Source organism: Silene latifolia, chromosome 2 (genome assembly GCF_048544455.1).
Source record: "Silene latifolia isolate original U9 population chromosome 2, ASM4854445v1, whole genome shotgun sequence".
NCBI lineage: Eukaryota > Viridiplantae > Streptophyta > Magnoliopsida > Caryophyllales > Caryophyllaceae > Silene > Silene latifolia.
The window spans coordinates 2,611,315-2,634,303 of record NC_133527.1 but is presented as its reverse complement, the minus strand read 5'-3'; the positions used below and the strand labels follow the sequence as shown (position 1 = coordinate 2,634,303).

Sequence of the window (22,989 nt, the reverse complement as noted above, 5' to 3'; positions counted from 1 at the left end):
CCTGGGAGAGATTGTGTCTGAGAATCAGAGTCTTTTACCCCTGATCGATACACTACTGATAATATTCTTGTCGCTTTTGAGTTATTTCATCATATGAAAAACTATAGGAGTGGGGGTGGTCACATGGCTCTTAAGTTGGATATGGCAAAGGCTTATGATCGTGTGGAGTGGGACTTCTTAGAGGCGGTATTGCATAAAATGGGTTTTGATGCTAGAAGGTCTGATTGCGTTACGAAGTGTGTCCGGTCGGTTAATTATTCAGTGCTTGTAAATGGGAAGAGCTCGGAAATGTTTGCGCCTCAACGTGGAATACGACAAGGTGACCCTCTTTCTCCCTACTTGTTTATAATTTGTGCGGAGGTTCTCTCGAGCCTTATGAGGCATGCTGTCGAGAATGGTTCCATTCATGGAATTAGGGTGGCTCCTGCTGCTCCTGCTATTTCTCATCTGTTATTTGCGGATGATAGCATTTTCTTTGTAAAGGCGAATGAGAGGGAGGCTAGAGTGGTGAGAGATGTGTTGAGAAAGTATGAGTCTATTTTAGGGCAAAGGGTTAGTCTGGAAAAGACGACTGTATCTTTCAGTCATGGTACTACAGTGAGGCGTCGAGAGGCTGTGGCGGCTATACTTGGGGTTCGACAGGTAACGGGTCATGATAGGTATCTCGGTTTACCTACTGTGGTGGGAAGATCCAAAAAGGGGATAGCGGCAGTGATTAGAGACAAGATTAGTAAGAAGTTGCAGTGTTGGCGGGGGATGCTGCTCAGTAAAGCGGGTAAGGAAGTGTTGTTAAAGGCTATTGCCCAATCTATTCCTAACTATGCGATGAGCGTTTTTAAGCTACCTGTTAATTTTTGTGACGATTTGCGATCTCTTGTTTCGAAGTACTGGTGGGGTTCTGAGAATGGTAAGAGGAAGATTTCGTGGGTAGCGTGGTCAAGAATGTGTAGGAAGAAGTGTAGGGGTGGCATGGGATTTAGGGATTTTGAACAGTTTAATATGGCTTTATTGGGGAAGCAGGCTTGGAGGCTTATAACGGATACGGAGAGTCTGATGGTGCGTGTAATAAAGGGGAAATACTTTCCGACTGGGTCTTTTATGGAGGCAGAGTTAGGAGGGAACCCAAGTTATACATGGCGTAGTATTTGGGAGGCTCGGTCCGTGTTACAACTTGCAGTCCGAAAGAGAATTGGGGATGGGGTGTCAACGCGGGTTTGGCAGGACCCTTGGCTGCCTGGGACGCAGATAAGGCGGGTCATTTCGCCTAGGGGTGTGCAGCCGGAGGGGATGTGTGTAGTGGAGCTTATGAATGAGGAGGGGAGTGGTTGGGATGAGGATAAGGTCAGGGAGTGTTTCCTTCCTTTTGAATGTGACCGTGTGTTGGGTATTAGGATTAGTGAGGCTCGACCTTTGGATGAATGGTGTTGGGATGCTGAGAGGGATGGGATATATTCGGTTCGCTCTGCTTATAAATTACCGGTAGCGGATGGAGTGGACATGGTTGGTCAGTCGGATAGTGCTCGTGATATGATGCTTTGGAATCGTATTTGGAATGCTCCAGTATTGCCTAGGATAAAAGTATTTTTTTGGCAATTATGTAACGATGCATTAGCAACCAAGATGAATATTTCCAAGCGGGTGGGTTTGGTTGATGATGCGTGAGCACAGTGTAAGTCGAGAGCGGAAACGTGTCTCCATGTTATCAGAGGTTGTGGATGGGTGGATGCGGTCTGGGAGGGGTTAGGGGTCGAGGTAAGAGGTGCGGAGGGGTTTGAAATGGTGAGGGATTGGATGGAGGAGGCTGGACGCGAGATGGATGCGAAGGATTGGGAGATGTTTATGGTTGGGTGTTGGGAATTGTGGGAAAGGCGTAATAAGGCTTTGTTCGAAGAGGAGGTTTGGAGGGCGGACTTGGTGATTCAGCGAGTGAGAGAGGTGTTATAGGAGATTTCGGATGTGGTAGGGACAATGGCTGACCCGAGGGCGTGTGTGGCAGCGGGATGGGCGAGGCCTGAGAGGGGTAAGGTGAAGATTAATGTTGATGCGGGAGTTAAGGAGGGAGTCGGGACGAGTTGGGGCATCGTATGCAGGGGCGCGGATGGGATGATGTTATGGGGTGCGACAATCCAGGCTCGAGCTCTGTACCACCCTACTTTGGTGGAAGCAGTGGCTATTTTGTCCGGGTTACAGGAAGCTGCATCAAGAGGCATTCGGAGGTTGATAGTAGAAGAGGATTGTGAAGTGGTCATAGAAGATTTGAAGAAGAGAAGGACAGGGCGCAATGATATTTTTCTTGTTTATTACGATATTTTGAAACTTTGTCGTAGGTTTGATGATGTTAGTTTTTCTTTTGTGCGTAGAAGTTGGAATAAGGTGGCACATGGGTATGCTCATGTTTTGTCGTGGGAAGAGGGTCGACGCAGCTGGGAAGGTGTATTTCCTCCCTCTATAACGGCTTTGGCAGATGCAGATTTAATTAATACTTAGTTCTTCCCCATAGGGAATTCAAAAAAAAAAACCAGAAGACAGAAAGGAACTGACCCCATGACGAGTAGCCCAAAAGGGAGAAAACACGTCAGCCGAAAAGCTGAGTAACAAATTATACCTCAATATAAGCAGCTTAGTTTTGGTCACGACGTGGAAACACAGACATGTAAAAATAAAAATAAACAGAGAGAATAAGAAAAAAAAAAATCCCCATAAACTAATCCGAACCTCATACTAATTCCACATTATTTATATTAAACTTTAAGACCAAAGACAATGGGTGAGTGAACTCTGGCGGATAAAAATCGCGAAACAATATTTTCATCTCAATATCGATTTCAAACTCAAATAATATACTCAATAACCATGATCACGCTGGACCGTAAACACAATATGGCACAACGGCCCCATAACTCAATACCAGTAACCAATAGTCATCTCAATTTCAATATCGATATTGTCAAAGGTTCAAAGAACCATGCTCAACACTTAGAGTACTAGTCTCTAAGCTAATCACCCACAAGTCAATGTCAAAGGAAACGACAGTAAAAATACAATACTAAACAATCCGTAAACTCAAGGCCAATAATCAATACGATGCCAAACGTATACAAATCTTCCATTATCTCTTTACAACTCTCAACTTTACGACACAATCCCAACTATTGCCTATTAACATAATTATAATGATGATGTCAACCTATGTATTCAACCTCTTTCTTTCATGGTACATCTACTTTTACAGCCAACAACCAAATTAGGACGGTACCGTCCTATCTACCTCACAATCATAAGTTAACATCGTTCTAATTGTATAAGCAACTCATTCGTATCCCGTCTCACCAATGATAAAATTATCTTATCAATAGAAAATATTAACTATTAATATAAAATAACAATTACTAGTATTCAACTCAAATAAGCACATAAGAACAATAAGAAACTAATAACAATTAACATGTAAGCACATAACCTCGAACAATAGTAATAATAATAGGATCGGTAGAATCGTGTTACCTTGTCTATAAGGAATTAGAGAAGATAAATGGAACGGATTGAGGACGCCAAAAATACAGGGACAAGGAGAGGTAAAACAAGATAAGCTTAAGTACGTAATAATGGCAATTTGTTTTTGTTTAGAATTTGATGACGATCCTGAGAGGTTTAGTCAAATAGGATTTGGAAATTCTAATGTGCGCCGCATGTCAAAAATACAACTCAAGATAGAATAGAACGACTTGCCTTTCTCATTAATCATAGGAACGTATTTATAGGAATACATACGACGCCCTAGGTTACTTAACCTAGGCCCAATACGACAATAACATATAACTCGACATACAATGGACTCCGTTACCCCCCCTCAAGTTGGAGCATACGGATTGTAAATGCCCAACTTGGACACTAACGACGTAAATTGAGCAACACATAAGGCCTTTGTGAGGACATCTGCAAGCTGAATCTTAGTAGACACATACGACGGTGCAATAAGACCATCTTTAATAGCATCACGAACAAAGTGACAGGCAATATCAATATGCTTTTTGCGTTCGTGAAAAATCGGGTTGCGAGCAATGTGTAAGGCAGACTGACTGTCACAAGATATAGGTACGACAACGGAATGTGTAATACCCAAGTCCAGGAGCAAACTAGTTAGCCACTTTATTTCACACGTAATAGCAGCTAACGCACGGTATTCTGCTTCAGCGGAAGAAAGAGAAACATTGGGTTGTTTCTTGGTTTTCCACGACACAATAGATGAACCTAAGAAAACAATCCATCCAGTCAAAGAACGACGTGACATAGGACACGTGCCCCAATCGGAGTCACACCAACCAACAAGGTGCAGGTCAGCATTACTTTTCAATAAGATACCTTGACCAGGGGTACCTTTGATATAACGCAGGACACGGAGCGCAGCATCCCAATGATCCATTTGGGGCGCATGCATATACTGGGACAATATATGAACTACATACGTAAGATCGGGGCGAGTGACAGACAAGTAAACTAACCGACCAACCAAACGACGATACACCTCTGGGTCGGCAAGCATTGGACTGGTCGAATATCCCAGCTTGTGATTTTGCTCAATGGGAGTTGGCGACGGCTTGCTCCCAAGATAGCCCACTTCAGCAATGACATCGAGTGCATATTTTCTTTGACACAAAAATATACCATCAGCATTTCTAGCTACTTCAATCCTAAGAAAATATTTCAGTACACCCAAATCTTTCATGTGGAAACATTTATGAAAATAATTCTTGAATTTTGTAACAGCTTCAACATCATTGCCCGACACAATGAGATCATCTACATAAATTAGTACATGTAGTTGGACCGTGTCTTTGAGAAACGTGAACAATGAGTAATCGGCATAACTTTGCTTGAACCCATATTCTTTCAAAGCAGAACCCAATTTTGCAAACCAGCAGCGAGGCGCCTGCTTTAGACCATACAACGATTTACGTAATCGACATACCATACCTAGAGTAGAGGAATAGAAACCGGGGGGGGGGGGGCGGGGGTAACCGCATATAAACTTCCTCGGTCAAATCTCCATGAAGGAAGGCATTATGGACGTCCATCTGATGCAATATCCAATTTTTAGCTGCAGCAATAGAAAAAAACATGCGCACTGTACTCATCTTTGCTACAGGAGCAAAGGTCTCATCATAATCTATACCTTCCGTCTGATGATTACCAAAGACAACCAACCGAGCTTTCAATCGTTCAATGGTCGAGTCAGATTTGTAATTAATTTTATACAGCCACTTACTACCGAGTGCTTTATTTCCGGGAGGTAATGGTTCTAACGTCCATGTTCTGTTGTCAGCCAAGGCTTTCATTTCGGTTTCCATTGCCTTTCTCCACCCTTCATCATTTACTGCTTCTTTGAACGAGCATGGCTCCTTATTACTCGTAATAGCTGTCAGATAAGTACGATGCTCCACAGAAAATTTATCACTATTAACATAATGAACAAGGGGATACGGCGTACGTGAGAGGGGCGGTGTCACGGTGATACGATTGGACGCGGACGAACTATTACCACGAACAGTACTTTCAACAACATAGTCACGAAGATTAGAGTTCGGAATTTTTATTCGATGACCCCTACCCATTACAGGCTCGGTCACGGCCTCACTACTGCTGCCCACACCATGTTATTTTTATTTTGTTAAGTAACCTGATACCATGTCAAGAATACGACTCAAGATAGAATAGAACGACTTGCCTTTCTCATTAATCATAGGAACGTATTTATAGGAATACATACGATGCCCTAGGTTACTTAACCTAGGCCCAATACAACAATAACATATAACTCGACATACAGTGGACTCCGTTACCGCACGAAATTAAGCAAGATAGATGACTAGCATTAGATGGGTTTCACAACAATTAGGTTTTAGGTTAATAAATAATCATGTTGGATATGTGACATTGATAATGGGCTTAAATATGAATGGAACGAAATGTTGGATTCAAAAATACAAAAAAAAAAGTAATGTATTATTAAATCAAAAAAAAAAAAAAATTATTTACTATAGTAAAGCTTTTAAAATAAATTAAAATATTTGTAGGACATACTCAAAATATTTGGGGTATTACACGAGCATTATATAATAGCGTCTGAATAAGGTGTGAAAGCTGGTAGGCGCTAATCAAGATTCAATATACACAGAGAGGACTGAACACAATATCATCACAACTATAAGGCTATTGTAGCTAAGTAGTTTCGATAAAACTTCAAGATTCCAAGTAATAATCAAACTCTACTGTAGAGAGACCACAACAAGACCATGTCTGTGTCTGAAACCTTGTTACTCTTGGGAACTTGTTGTTGGCATAGAAGAGGAGGAGATTTTAAAATGCGGTTCTTGTAACGCTTAGCGGGGTTACCTAATCTTGTGACACCAAACCTCGCCTCCTAGAGAAATAGCCTGTTGTTATCGGGCACGACTCGAAACATCAGTTGAGCTCCTCGGAGTGGTGCAAAGTTATCAGCAGCAGCAAGGAAGTCTCCCACTGAAACTTGCTGCCACCTAGGACCAAGCTCTGCAACTGGTTGAAGAAGTTGACGGTCACGTAACGTTGCACCTGCGTAATAGACTAAGTAAATATAGGGCGAAAGGGTAGACAAATTGATTCATAGAATAAAGCAAATGATGAGAATGAAGACTTACAAACATATTGCATAAACTCTTGCATCTCATAGCGGAAATAGATCTGCAAGCAAAACTCTGCATATTGGGTCCAATGTAGCCAAGGAGGCTTGGACCGTGATGGCAGATTTCGTGCACTACATTTACGTTCTGAAATCCCGCATTCACATACGGTGTTTCGCTCAAATCGGGCATGTAGAGATCAAGAAACGCTTGCACATCAGCTGGATACTACAAGACACGATCGATAAGAAATTTTAGCAAGTACAACTTTAAGGCTACAACCAACTTAACTTAATGACAAGAGAAGTAAAATATACTTATCCTCTACCTATATGACTTTAGTGATAATTATTTTACCCGTAGATTGATGCCAACTGCCTAAGCATCTTAGTTGCTGTTCTAATAATCAAAACTCCATGTATTCTAACCACCTTGTAATTTGTAATAGATTCGAATACACGAAAATAAAACGAATAAAATTGTGCAACTATTATGTGTGTTAAAACTTTGATTGAACTAGTACACGCAAATCACATATACTGTAAGTTCAGTTAGCCCCGTAAACAAATTACCGAGACGGAGGTTATAAAATGAAAAAAGAGGAAAAACAAAATCAAAGTTAACAACAACAACAACAATACCAATAATCGTAGGAAAACACTAACAAATATAACAATACTCGTGGCAAAATACCAATAAGCCGTGGCAAAAGATTAGTAAATTGTGCTATATACACATAACATACATATACTTTGACGATATACGTATTGATTATTAAAAACGTTTTTCTTACGAAGTCTTTTATCCCCATGCCCCGATGTGATCGTCAATCCGACTTTTCATAACACTACCAATGTGACAATATAACCAGTCCCGTGAATTTCACGGGTAATAGAACTATTTTAATTATTAAAAGGTTGTGCGCTACAATGATAAACTATTACTCCCTCTGTCTCAATCAATTGATTTGGTTTTCTATGATTAAACGTTATAGAGAAATTTTAAAAAGATAAAACTATTACTCCCTCCGTCTCGATGCAATTTATCTATACACATTTGCCTTGTTGAAGTTTGGATTGATTCAGATTCAGAATCCGATGATACTGGACAAGACATAGGTGATAATATGAAATCCGAACAGGATTCGTCGTCTGAAGATTCCACTTTCAATCTTACTTCTCGTTTTTTTACGTCTACAAAAGACGACATAATGTTCGTAGGAGACGAAAACCATTTGTAAGACATCTTCCTTGCCTTTACATAAAATAAATGTCAAAAAAATTAAATTGTATTGTAATTAATTTATCATTTTTATAACACCCTAATTTGTGTTCAAATTTAACAAATTTGGGTTGGTTTTGTTTAAATCCCATCAATTCAGTAGTTGCTGCATTTCAAATCTAACTAACTTAATTATCTATACAATAATATAAAAAGCCTAGATTGAGCAATTGTTGAACCGACACGTGACATCCCTCCTTCATTTCTAAGCCATTATTTGTTTTTTTTTTTAAAACTCTAAATTTCCCATCCGCTATTGACTATAGTCCCTTAACAATTTTAGATTTTCATACATCTTCCTTTTTAATGACACTTAAAATTCATGTAATTAAATAAGTTATTAGTTATACGAGTTTAAGTTTTTCAAATCATTCACCTACCCTTCTATGCATATATATTACATAACATGTAAAGAGAAAAATTTAGTCATTACAATTTCATTATTTTTGCATGTAGTTATCATTCAAATTTTCTTTTTGATATGATAGTGATTTACTATTTTTTTTGGTGTAACTTTGATGGTTGTAGTAATTTGTCATAATCTTTGTTTTGGTGCCGTATTATTTTTCTTATTTTTTAGCGCGCGCGCGCACACACACACACACATATATATATATATGAGTAATTCTTTGGTGCGATGATCCTTATATTACATTGCATAGTATAGGAGCTCATTACATATATATATGATTCTAACTTTCTCATGTATTTTTTCCTTTATTCGAGATTTGTTATAAAATCCTAAGTATACAATACTACGTCTGAATTACTCGCACTACGATTTGCAAATTCATTGAGATCTTTGAATAATCATTTCATTTTTTTAATTGCAGTATTTTATATAATTCTACATAATTTTATGTTTTTTTGTTGATAGATTTTCTTTTTATGTGAGTTCGAAATCGCTATGTTTTGTTTAGTTTTGCTATTATATCGATTGGTATCAAATTAATTTACCCTTTTTCTAAATATATGCAGTAAATATTTAAACTACAAGTAATTCTATTCATCCCATTTCTTTATATTTTTTTTTAAATCTAACTAAATAAAAGAGGACAATAGAAATGAAATGAATGAGTATTACAATTTTTTTGAAACAATCACTTTCAATCTATAATAACGATTTGCAAATTCATTGAGATCTTTGAATGAAATGAAATGAATGAGTATTAGAATTTTATACATGATTTTACCCCCATTTTAGCTCTATTTTTACATATTATTTGCACTAATATTAGTGATTATGTTTCATTTGCTTGTTTCATTATGTTTTGTAGGAAATTAAGCTTTAGTAGCTTTTTCCATCAAATAGCAAACATACGAGTTCACGAGGCTAACAAAGACCAAGCATGACCATAGAAGAGTGTGTTTTCAAGCCCAAGAAAGAAAGTATGGAGCATTAATTGATAAATGCAAAATGATCATGCACAGAGCCCAGTGAGAAGTCCAAATTCATGTGGAAAATATCAAGCTTAGGATGATCTTAAGTTGTGATATTAAGCATTTATCCGGGTGCATTAAGGGACATTAATCGCATATATTGGATCCCTTGGAACATTTAATCAAGAATTGAAGAAAGAAATCGAAAATCACTCGGCCCCGATCGAGGTGGCATGTCCTCGATCGGGGTTTCCTTGCCATTGGATTTTTACGTTATGCCCATATTTCATTATAAAAGGGGCCTTAGTCTGTCAATGTAGGATATCCTTCTTTACACAGTTTTACTCCTCCTTAATTTAAGCACACAAAATTCTCTTATAGTTTCATATTAGTTTCAATATTGTTTAACATTTGGTTCTTATTTTTTCAGGCGTTTGGTTCTTATTTGTTCTTCCTTTGCAAGTTCTTAATACAAGTTCTACATTTCGGTAAATCTAATTCTACATTTCGTTATTGCTTTTGTTATTTCTATTACAAGTTATTTAGTTAATCATTTCATCGTAGAAATTATTATTTAGTTATTAGTTTCGTATTAATATTAATCAAATTCTTATTTCATACTCAACATGTTTACTACGTCATACATTGTTAATTTCATTTCTAATATGAGTGAGTAGTTCCCTTTTGTCTAGGGATTAGGGAAGCCATGCATAAGTAATATATGTAAATGTTAAATTAGGTTGATGTAATATTGTCTATTTGTTTCTATCACACGTTTGTATCGTCCCGATTAGTCTTTGTTTAGTGGCCATATTCAATGATTAAGTTTGTTAATTCATTTTATAAGTCGAGAGGCACAAAATCGAATTAGACTAAGCATGTGTAGTAGGACGACCTAGTCATAACGAGAGTTCTCTAGGACCCGCTCTATGGTTGAAACTAATATCGAGAGGTGGGTGTCTTTAGCCTAAACAATTGACAATGTTATTTATTCCGAGTTTAACATGAATATATATATATATATATATATATATATATATATATATATATATATATATATATATATATATATATATAGAAACTGCATCAAGTGAGTCTAGGTATCTTAGGTGAGTCTAGCATTTTAATCTCAACCATTAGATCTAACATAAATCAGCGGCTGGGATTAATCCTCACAAATCATAACCTACCTATATAAACCTAATTATATGCTTCCCCTCCTCATAATTCACAATCAGTTTCTCTCTCTAAACCAGATCTCTTCTATCTCACCTTTTTCCTCTTTTTACGATTTCGCATAATTTAATCAGCAAATCAACAATCGCAAATTCAATCTAACATTCACAATCGATTTTGCTAGAAACCTTCAATGATATTACAGGATTTGCTCGCGAATTTAATGAACACGCTCAATTGAATCAATTGAATTCAATTAATTATATGTAATCAGGTATGTAATTCATTACTCCTTTACTTTTGAGATTTTTTTTTTCGTTTGACGATTTTATGTTTATTAGTCCTGCGATGTTAATATCTTCAATTGATTTCAGATCTTGCAATTTGTAGTCGCATCTTCCAGTTTATTAGTCGTGTGATGTTAATTAATTGCATTATTATGCGATTCCTTTGCGATCTTTTTTTGCACTGTAATTTTGTCTCTTATTCGCATTAAGCAAAGACAGATCGATTGACTTGTTTGTTATTATCTATGTGTATTATATGTGTTCTTAGTGTTTGTCGAAAAAATTAGGGTTATGATATTGTGAAATTCATACCTGGACTTTATTCATGAAAATTGGGGTAATTAATTGTGACGATTGAATTAGCGTTCGCAAAATACTCGACACATAGCGTTATCAGTAACATGGTTATGTAACACTCTTACAAGAATAACGTTATCAGAATAATGTGATGTTCTTGTAACACTATTACGATAATAGGAAACCGTATTCTAATATCTTTATAATTGTATTATGTTAATTTAGCACCTTCTTTTGATGAAATTGTTTCATTATAATGTTATCATTTATTATCGACAAACATTAGAGATGTATGTTTTGTCGGTTCAATCTTTGCATCTACGCCATATGAAAAAGAGTTTAACTCCGTATGAATAATGAGTATTATTATATCATTGTAAAGTTTAAGCTTGTAGGAAGAGGATACCTTTATTGTTATTCATTTGATTTGAAAGTTTGAGTCGTTAGTTTAAAGGCTATTAGCTCAAATGGGAGAGCAATGTGCAAAGCTTGTACAAAGGTATGGGTTCGAATCCCATATAGCCTATTTAGTTATTTTAAGAATGTATTGTCAACTTTTCAAACAGACCATGCATATAGTCTAATGTTGTTTATTGTATGCGTTCCTCATATTTTTGATACAACTAATCCTTGTTCTTTCGCGTTATGGTAATAGTGTTACTGTAACATCAGTCATTCATCAGAGTAATACAGTGTTACTGTAATATAAAGTTACTGTAACATCATCGTTTCATTAATTGATTTCTCAAAGGCGGATCAATATTAATGTAACAATGTTACTATAACAAGTGATTCATTAAAATAACCTGGCAACAATGTTACAGTATTAATTTAGTTTGTTTACAATATAAGACGGTGTATAAAGTAGTTCTAAAATGTAAATGTAGGGATTATTTCGTTTTTTAGATTTAAAGTAACTCAGTATCGTAACGTCATTACTCAAAAAGTAACAATGATACTGTAATGATGTTACTGTAACAACATTGATTCATCAAAGTAGCACGAAAACAATGTTAAAAGTTCCAACTTTAATTATTTCAACAATAAAAATCAAATGAATACAGACCAGTCATATGCTTAAATGATTTGTAATACCACACAGTAGCAATGTGAAATGTTTACAAGATGTATACATCATATTCACACATCAAAATCTGACTACAATGTTATTAACAGTCTCAAGTAGCATTTCAACTTCAATAACGCTGCCTTCTTCACGCCTATCTTCATGACTGATTAGGCAGTGTCTCCCTTCTTTTTGTATGTACTATCTCCTTGCGCGCCTTTTTTATCTTACTTGATTTCCCAAACCTTCTTCTTCAAATATTCTAACATTCAAGACAAAACATGAAGCCATTACTAACTAAAACATATGCGAAAGGCAGTGGTCAATCATTGGTTATAATTTACAGTAACAATTTTACAGTATAATCATTTGTGAGTTTTTGAAAATGTTAAAACCGTCAAATTTAATTGGATAAACTACACAACATCAAATATACGATGTTGTAACAGTATATCAAGTTCAGTTCTATCATGTAGTAATAATGTTACTGTAACGACATTACAGTAACTGGTGTCGAGTATTTTACGAAAGCTAATTTAATCCTCGAGTTACTCGGTTTCAACAAATCAAGTAACCTAATTTTTTCAAACAGGCCATATAGTCTAATGTGGATCAATATTATCGAATAAATGTAGCATAATAACAATACAATCTTAAGGTAACTAGATAACAAAACATTGTAGCATTAATAATTAAAATATATGTGAAAACTGATGGTCGATGATTAATGATCAACATCTCTTGTGAGTTAATAACAATGTTATACGAACAAAATTAATTAATTGGGTTAAATCACACAATATCAAATTTAAAATGTTGTAATAATATTTCAAGTTCAGTTCAACAGTAACTGACGATTCCTCAATAATAACTACATTATAGCATGCAATATTAATGTAATAAAGAATAATGTTACAAAGAATAGTTTTACAATGTTACAATGACAATGTTACAGTAATAGTTTTACTGTGTTACAGTAACAATGTTACAGTAAAAGATGTCGAGTATTTTACGAAAGTTAATTTAATCGTCACAATTTTTCCCCAATTTTCATGAAAACAAATCCAATTATGAATTTCACACTGTCACGACACTAACTTCTTAACAAACACTATGAATACATAGAATCAATACTATGCAAAACAAAAACGAACATTAATTACTCAGTTTCTACAAATTATTAACCCTAATTTTTAGGCGAAAAGTAGAATATATATGAAATAACACAAAATTTAATAGCTACGAAAACAAAAACGAGAATTAATTTCTCAATTTCTGAAATCGAAAAAGAAAACATACAATTAATTGACAATTTAGTTATATAATTCAAGATCAACAACTCCAGGATGCAAACTAAACCTAATATTTTGCCAAAAATCAATTACTCAGTTCGAACAAAACATTAGCCCTAAATCAATTAATATAATCAACAACAACAACAACAACAACAAAACCATGCAGCAACATATAAATCGCGACAATTTTTTATAAGAAATAACGAATTAGAGAGCGATCTATACCTCTTCATTAGATGAGAAACGGTTGTTTTCTGAATGTTTTTGAAGATCTTGATTAACTTTTTGTAGATCTATGCTCGATTTTAGAGAAAATTAACTAGATTAGGGAAGATTTTTTTGAAAAGAATGGCGATTGAAGAAACTTTGAATATCTACTGTCAAAATAATTGATGCGCGTTGTTTTTTAGAGGGAGAGATAGACGTTTTAGAGAGAGAAAAGGAAGTGAAAATTTATGAGGAATAATGAATGTGTCGTTCTTAATATATCAGCGCCCTTTTTTTTTTTTTTTTTTTTTTTAAATTAAGACACGTGTCATAATCGGGACGGTTGGATCAATAAGATCCAACGGTTCTTATTGATATGCTAGACTCATCTAAGATGCTAGACTCATGGGATGCTCTATATATATATATATATATATATATATATATATATATATATATATATATATATATATATATATATATATATATATATATATATATATATATATATATACATATATAAATTGCATGTGTGACCCGACTCCCCTAAACTCTTTTAATCATATATTTTTACATCGTTTAATTTGTTGATCAACAAACAAAACTAATCGTAATCAACCTTGATAAAAGTCTATTAATAGCTATTCATAACGTAATTCCCGTCTCCTTGTGTTCGGCCCCTCATACTACATTAATTTGTGTCAACGGAAAATTATCTTTGATTAGGTGTGCGACAAAACCTATCAAGTTTTGGCGCCGTTGCCGGGGAGCACGGTTTTATAGCGTTTAGAATTGTTGATTTCTATCTTGTTTTCTTTTGTCTTGAGGAACACTTGTTCCTTGAGACTGTTACTTACGAATTTCTTGAGATTGTTGTCTTATGCCCAAGTCTTCTCGTATTAGAGATTTGCTTTCACCGGATTCCAATCCCGAGAAAACTTTGCGTAGAAGACGACAGTTTTTGAAAGAAATTATAGAAGCCGCTTCTTCCGTGCAAATTTAAAGTACAAGAAAGTCTTACTTAGACGATCTTAAAGCTTTTGAAGAGGAGGGGGTTTCTAGTTCTTCATCCCCACCACCACCATCATCTCCAACTAAAAGGTAGGTGAAACTTTCCGATCATTTCAAGCCCACCGCGGCTATGCTTCCGGCCATTATTACTACTACTCAAATTACCGCCTCGAAATTCGAGATCAAACCGGTTTAGGATACTCTTTGGATGCTCTTAAGTTGCGATATTATGCATTTACCCGGGTGCATTAAGGGACATTAATCGCATACATTGGATCCCTTGGAACATTTAATCAAGAATTGAAGAAAGAAATCGGAAATCACTCGGCCCCGATCGGGGTGGCTTGTCCCCGATCGGGGTTTCCTTGCCCTTGGATTTTTCCGTTATGCCCCTATTTCACTATAAATAGGGGCCTTAGTTTGTCAATGTAGGATATCTTTCCTTACACAATTTTACTCCTTAGTTTAAGCACACAAAATTCTCTAATAGTTTTCATATTAGTTTCAATATTGTTAAACATTTGGTTCTTGTTTGTTCAAGCATTTGGTTCTTGTTTGTTCTTCCTTTGCAAGTTCTTGATGCAAGTTCTACATTTCGGTAATTCTAATTCTACATTTCGTTATTGCGTTTGTTATTTCTATTACAAGTTATTTAGTTAATCATTTCATCATAGAAATTAGGAAAAATGGCAAACTACTACCTATTATAGTTAGTAATTTTCAAAATACTACATAATATACTTAATTTTTCAAAATACTACCTATATAGTTAGAACTCTTCTCAAATTGCTACCAAATAAGCTAAACTAGGTCATAGTTGAGGTTAAATCATCAAAAAATCTGAAATTAATATAGTATATTATCCATTTTGCCCATCTTTACCCACTTAAACTCACCACCATCACCAAAGTCTTGCCATGTTAGATCACCACCAATAATACCTCTACCACCTAACCATGCCATCGTTATCGCCCCTAATTATCCACGCCGCACATTCTAACAAAGGTAGATGTTGGGGTGTGGTGGGTGGATGTTGATAGTGGTGGTGGGTAGATGAATATTATGAAAAAGGAAGATTGGAACAAGGGGTAAGATTATTAATAAGGGTATAATGGGGTAGATTATTTAGAATTGAATTAATAGAGGAGAAATTAATGAAAATCATCTTATAATGGTTAATTAAGACCTTATCTAGGTTATTAGGTATCAATTTGGGAAGAGTTGTAACTATATAGGTAGTATTTTGAAGAAAACATTATAATATGTAGTATTTTGAAAAAAATTAACTATAATGGGTAGTAATATGCAAATCAGCCTAGAAATTATTATTTAGTTATTAGTTTCTAATTAATATTAATCAAATTCTTATTTCATACTCAACATGTTTGCTACATCATACATTGTTAGTTTCATTTCTAATATGAGTGAGTAGTTCCCTTTTGTCTAGGGATTAGGTAAGCCACTCATAAGTAATATATGTAAATGTTAAATTAGGTTAATGTAATATTGTCTATTTGTTTCTATCACATGTTTGTATCGTCACGATTAATCTTTGTTTAGTGGCCATATTCAACGATTAAGTTTGTTAATTCATTCTATAAGTCGAGAGGCATGGAATCGAATTAGACTAAGCATGTGTAATAGGACGACCTAGTCATAACCAGAGTTCTCTAGGACCCGGTCTATGGTTGACACTAATAACGAGAGGTGGGTGTCTTTAGTCTAAACAATTGACAATGTTATTTATTCCGAGTTTAGCATGAATATATATTTACATATATATATATATATATATATATATATATATATATATATATATATATATATATATATATATATATATAGAGTGAGCATCCCATGAGTCTAGCATCTTAGATGAGTCTAGCATATCAATAAGAACCGTTGGATCTAAAGATCCAAGGGCTCTCGTTCAGCCACGTCGCCCCAAATATTAGGCGCACCTAATAAAAGCTACAAACTGATTGTTATGTCTCACTATAATCACATTTTTTTCTCTCTCTACAAACTCTCTCTCTCTCTCTAGTCAGTTAAGACATTTATTCTTCAACAACATAAGAAAAATAACGCGCATCAATTTTTGTCGATCTCGCTACAAAAATCAACTCAAGATCTTCAAAAACGTTCAGAAAACAAGCGTTTCTCCCATAATGAAAAGGTATAGATCGATCTCTAATTCGTGATTTCGTTTAAAATTTTTGTCGCGATTGACGTTGCTGCATGTTGTTGTTGTTGTCGTCGTTGTTATTGTTGTTGTCGTTGTTGTTGTTGATGATGATGATAATGATTATATTGATTCATATGAAGAAATTATTAATTGATTTAGGATTAATGTTTTTCTCAAACTGAGTGATTGATTTTTCGGCAAAAAATTAGGTTTAATTTACATGTTGTTGTTGTTGCTGATCTTGAATTACATAACTAAACTGTCAATTGATTATATCTTTGCTTTTTCGAACTTATAAATTGAGAAATTAATTCTCATTTTTGATTCCCTAACTATTAAATTTTCGTTGTGATTGATGTTACTTCATGTTATTGTTGTTCTTATTGTCGATTTTGAACGATATGAAGAAAATTTTAATTGATTTCCAAGTTTTTTCATATTTTAGTTTTTTTGCCCAAAAAAATTAGGGTTAATGATTTGTAAAAAGTGAGTAATTAATGTCCGGTTTTGTTTTGCTCACTACTGATTTCGGTGTTTTCTTCATGTTATAGTTTTCGCCTAAAATTAGGGTTAATGATTTGTAGAAACTGAGTAACTAACACTCATTTTTGTTTTGCTTGCTATTGAAATATGCGTTTCTTCATGTTCTACTATTCGCCAAAAAATTAGGGTTACTGATTTGTAGAGACTGAGTAACCATGAGGATTAAATTAGCTTTCGTAAAAAACTTAACACTTGTTACTGTAATAGTATTACAGTAACAGCGTTACGGTAACAGCATTACGGTAACAGCGTTACAGTAATGTAACACCCGCGAATTTTCCATTTTGACAATTATAATTTAATTAACCGTTCTATTGTCTTATTTATATTTTAAATTATTTAATTTAATTAATTTCATTATTAAACATGATTTTTATAAATATTATATTTTTAAAGCTTATCTTATACAAAAAAATAAATATTTGGTCGGACAATAATAATAATAATAATATTTCCCGTCTTGAGTTGTAGTGGGCTTGAGACGTCATTTCTAGTAGAAACCGACTCAATTTGAGTTGTTGGGCTTGTTACAACTTATGGGCCTTTTCTCCTTCTCTTTTCTTTTCATAAAACCCTCAACTAAACCCTCACAACTTCATCTCCCTCATTCTAATTTCTGAAATTCCTCAACAAACACTCCACCATTGTTAACCCTTTTGCTCTCAACCCTAAAATCACCATAACTTGCTCAATTCTTATCCAAACTAAGTGATTTTCGCGCCTATCTCTTCCTCTCATCGCCCTCCTTCTTTCTAGGTAAGAAAAGAACTACCTTTCCTCCTTTAATAGGGCTGTCGAGCCATCCTCTTCATGGTACCCTTTTTCTAGTTTCGATTTTTAGTCTTATTTTGTGTTTTCTTATGTTTAGGAGAAGTTTTAGTTGACCCGGAAGTGGATTCTTGAAAGGTAGACGAGTCTTTTGTGGATTTAAGTGCAAAAAGGTAACGGTGATGGGTTACTCGACTTTTATGTTAAAATTTATGTGCTTTGTTTGTTAATTTAACCTTTCAAATGTTGAAATCTGATTTTTGTTGTGTTCTACTTGAATTTTGGTTGGATTGTATCCTCATATGAATTTCTCACATGTTTCATTGAAAGTTTCATTCTTTATTGCTTTAAATTCGTAATTGTTGGATTTCCGTCTCAAATATGTTGTTTTTCCGAGTTAGAATCATGCTAGGATACGTAAACAATTGATGGGAAACGATTTGTGTTGGTTTCAAATGGTTTGGAAGTGGTGCATTGAAACCGTGAGTATGTACTCCGGCCGGGGTGACGTGAAACCGGTCTCTTGACCGGGCCGGGAGATCCCCGTAAGTTTTGAACACATTTTAGAAAGCTGTAGTCCCAGTAGGGTGGCCGGTGGCCGGTCTCTTGACCGGTGGGAGTACATGAAGGTTTTAGGTGATTTTGAGTTTTGGGCGTATTCCCAGTAGGGTGGACCTGCAGCGGGTGACCTACCATTTGGGAGTACATGAAGGTTTTATGTGTTTTTGGAAATTTGTGTATTCAGTAGGGTGACCTACTGGGAGTGCATCAAGGATTTATGAGAGTTTTGAAATTTGGTGTAGTCCCAGTAGGGTGACCGTGCGGGTCGGTCTTCGACCGGCTGGGGAGTACACTTTGTAAGTTTTATTTAAATTTTGATTTTGGCTTGTTGTCCCAGTAGGTGGGCCAGCAAAGGTCTCTTGACCTACTGGGAGTCCCCGTGAGCTTCTTTTCACTTGTAACCTCTAATGATCAATGGTTTATGCATGTATCTTCTCCCTTATTGGTATTTGGTTAATATAAGACTTATTGATGTTATGTTCATGCAAACTATTGTTACTCGTACTTGTGATCGGAGTGTGACGTTTTACATTGTGCGACTACTCGACATTCCTTATTTATTTGCCCTCGGACATTGGGTCACGATTAGGTGCCATTGTTTCCGAGTTGGGCTATCTTCCTTCCGCCTCTTCGGACCTTGGGGTACGGCTAGGTACCATTGTTCCGATTGGGGTTACTCGACCTTGGGGCACGGCTAGGTGTCATGGATCGAGTCTTGGATACGATTTGGGATTGTATGTCGAATCGGGTGTCGTCCATCCCGAGAGTCCGGCGATTTAGACTAGGACCGTATTATGATCGTCGTCCTACCAGGAGGTTGGAGTCTAGGGGTTTGTCTTGTTTTGAGTCAAAGCCTTTGTAAATGTCTTACTTGTTACGGTCATTGGTGTGTTCTTATATACGAGAGTGCACGTCTTCTATGATTGTTGTGAGTGTCTTGGTCCTATCGGATACTAGTGGTGAGATGTAAGCCCCTAGTTGCGATATGATCGCCGGGATTGATGTTCCCATCCGTTCTTATGGTGAGATGTAAGCCATAAGTATGAATGTGACATTAGTAGCCACGTCCCGTGCTATGGTTGTTAAGAGGTTTTCAAAGTAATGGCTATTGGTTTCTATCCATGTATTTTCTATTAAATTGATCCGTTGTTTACCTTCTTCATATGATTCGATGTCTAATCTCATATCCATGTTTTGGTTACCTTGAATGCATGTTTTAATATAATGCAATATGCCTATCTCATTATGATGATCGTTTATATTCCCTTGTTCATATTATTCAAGTATGATGCATGATCAATATGTTAATTAAGTTCTTGCTTATGTGCATTTTGACATATGGTGGTGGGAGAACCCCGAGTTACTCCCCCCCGATCGTGGCGTTCATGTTTACATGAATGACAGGTTTGTGATGCAGATTATGGGGAAGACGTGTGAGCTAGCGAGAACGTTGACCCTTGGACCTTAGTTATAGGTTGCTTAGACTCACCTATCGTTAGACCTGTGTTTATTCGTGGGATATCTTTTCCCCATCGCACTTGTTTTAAATTGTAAAACTTAATTATCTTTCTTTTCATTTTTGTTTGATCGCTTATGGTGGATTTCGCACTTTAAGCTTTTAAAAAGGTTTTAAAAATCTCGTATTTTCCGCTTTAATTTTGATGCCCTATCGAGGGGTGTCACAAACATTATTTACTGCGTGGCAGAACTGAACTTGATATACTGTTACAACATTGTATATTTGATGTTGTGTGATATTTTCCAATTAAATTTGATGGTTTAAAATTGTCATAAACTCACAAATGATGTTACTGTAATATTATGAATAATGATGGACCACAAGCTTCGCATAAGTTTTAGTTATTAATAGTCGAATATTTTGTTTTTAATGTCAGAAAATTTGAAGAAGAAAGTTTGAGAAATCAACCAATACTAAAAAGGCGCGCAAAGAGAAGATATATACAAAATGGAGCAAGACTCTGGCTAATCGTTCATGAAGATAGGTGTGAAGAAGGCAACGTTAATGAAGTTGAAATCCTAGTTGAGGCTGTTAACATTATTGTCATATTTTGATGTGTGATTATGATGTATACTTCTTGTAAACTTTTCACATTAATACGATGTGATATTGCAAATCATTTTAGCGGATCAACTGGGCTAGTCTGTTTTCACTTGATTTTTTATTATTGAAGTAATTAAAGTTTGGTCTTTTAACACTGTATCCGTATTATTTTTATGAATGAATGATGTTACAGTAACACAAATTACTGTATCAATGTTACAGTAACATTGTCACTTTTAAAATACGAAACATACAACTTTCTCATTACATTTTAGAACTACTTTATACACCGTTTGATATAATACACAAACTAAATAATAATTATTGTAACATTGTTGTCATGTTAGTTTAATGAATTAATGTTTTTACAGTAACATTGTTACAGTAATATTGATATACCATTGAAAAATTAAATATAACGAAGATGTTACAATAAGACTGTAACTTTGATTAATGACCGATGTTACTGTAACACTATTGTTGTGACGTGGCAGAATAAGGATTGGTTGTATTGGAATTAGGAGGAACGTACAAAGTTATCTAATAAACTAATAAAGCAATAAAGTGGTGTTGACCATACAACAAATAACACAACAATGGTAAAAGTGTCCACTATCATTCCAACTTCAATAACATTGCTTTCTTCATGCATATCTCCATGATTGATTATTCAACGTCTTGCTTTTTTTTGTATATATTGTATCCTTGTGCGCCTTTTTTTTGTGTTGGTTGATTTCTCAAACCTTCTTCTTTCTTCAATTCTTCTGACAACCAAAACAAAACATTCGACAATTACTAGATAAACCATATGCGAAAGTGAGAAATAAAATCAGAAGTCACATGAAGGATACTAACTGAGAAATAAAATCAATATTGTATAATGTTATAAACTAGAGTGTTACAATATAGAAAAACTAGTTATACTTTGTAAAGCAAGTACTGTAACATTGTTACAGTAACATTGTTACTGTAACATTGTTACTGTAATATTGTTACTGTAACAATGTTAAATTATTAGTGTAACATTGTTAGTGTTACATTATTACTGCATGCTATACTGTAGTTATTATTGAGGAATCGCAGTTACTGTTGAACTGAACTTGAAATATTATTACAATAACATTATTACTGTAACATTGTTACTTTGCACATTGCTATCTCATTTGAGCTAATAGCCTTTAAACTAACAATTGGGTTATAAGGGAACTGAAACAAGAATATAATACATACAAAACAAGAATACTTGAAGAAAACATGATAAACATTGACACAATGCCAACTACATTATGTCATGTAGTAACAATAATACAGTAACAATAATACAGTAACAATGTTACAGTAACATTGTTACTGTAACAATGTATTGTTACAGTAACATGTGCCGAGAATTTTACAAAAACTAATTTAATCGTCTCAGTTTATCCCCAATTTTCATGAAAACAAATCAAGTTATGAATTTCACAATATCATAACCCTAAATTTTTGACAAATAATATAAATACATAAGATCGACAACAAACAGTATAAAAATGATATTATAACACGATTCAACAACTCATAAAATTGCACTATGAACACAAGCGACATGCAAATTAAACATAATTTTTTGACGAAAAATCAATTACTCAGTTTGAGCAAAACATTAACCTTATTTTTTTTTTGTTGAAAAGGAAAACCTAAATTAAACAGAAATTAATTAACAAGAACAACAACAAGAACATGCGATAACATCAATCACAACTAAAATTAAAAGATTAACATGAATACAAAAACTAATTAGGCGCATCAAATCTGAGAATCTCGCATAACAACAGCAGACAAAAGAAATACCTCAGAAATATGCGTTAGAAATTGTAAATTAATATCATTTGAGTAAGAAATTCGATTGAAGGTATGTCATCGAAATATGCGATTTTCATTGAAAGATCTAAGATTGGAGATTGATTAAGTTGTTTAAATTATTGAAGTGATTCAATCTTGTATTGATCGACTCATGAATTGCTTAAATTGATTATATCGACATTCAAAGTTGAACATCAATTTTAAAAACAAAATTCAATAATAAAATCGATTTGTTGCAATTAAATAAGAATTTGGAAAGTAAAAAGAACTAACCTTGAGATCGATTGAAGATGAGCGATCGAAATATGCGAAAGCAGAGTCTAATTAAAGTGTTTTGATTGATTGAATCTTAAATTGCAAAAAATTGTG

The 22,989-nt window shown here is 34.8% G+C and overlaps 1 protein-coding gene across 1 annotated transcript; it reads left to right on the top strand.

The window, feature by feature from the left end:
- Window positions 1-1,968: 1,968 nt before the first annotated feature.
- LOC141627124 (uncharacterized) lies at window positions 1,969-2,487 on the top strand. The gene has a single exon (XM_074440582.1). It carries the CDS (start codon window positions 1,969-1,971, stop codon window positions 2,485-2,487), a length of 519 nt encoding a protein of 172 aa, XP_074296683.1.
- Window positions 2,488-22,989: the final 20,502 nt, after the last annotated feature.

What these genes read in the sequence shown, in the direction of transcription:
- LOC141627124 (XM_074440582.1), top strand. Translation starts at nt 1,969, where the DNA reads ATGGCTGACCCGAGGGCGTGTGTGGCAGCGGGATGGGCGAGGCCTGAG.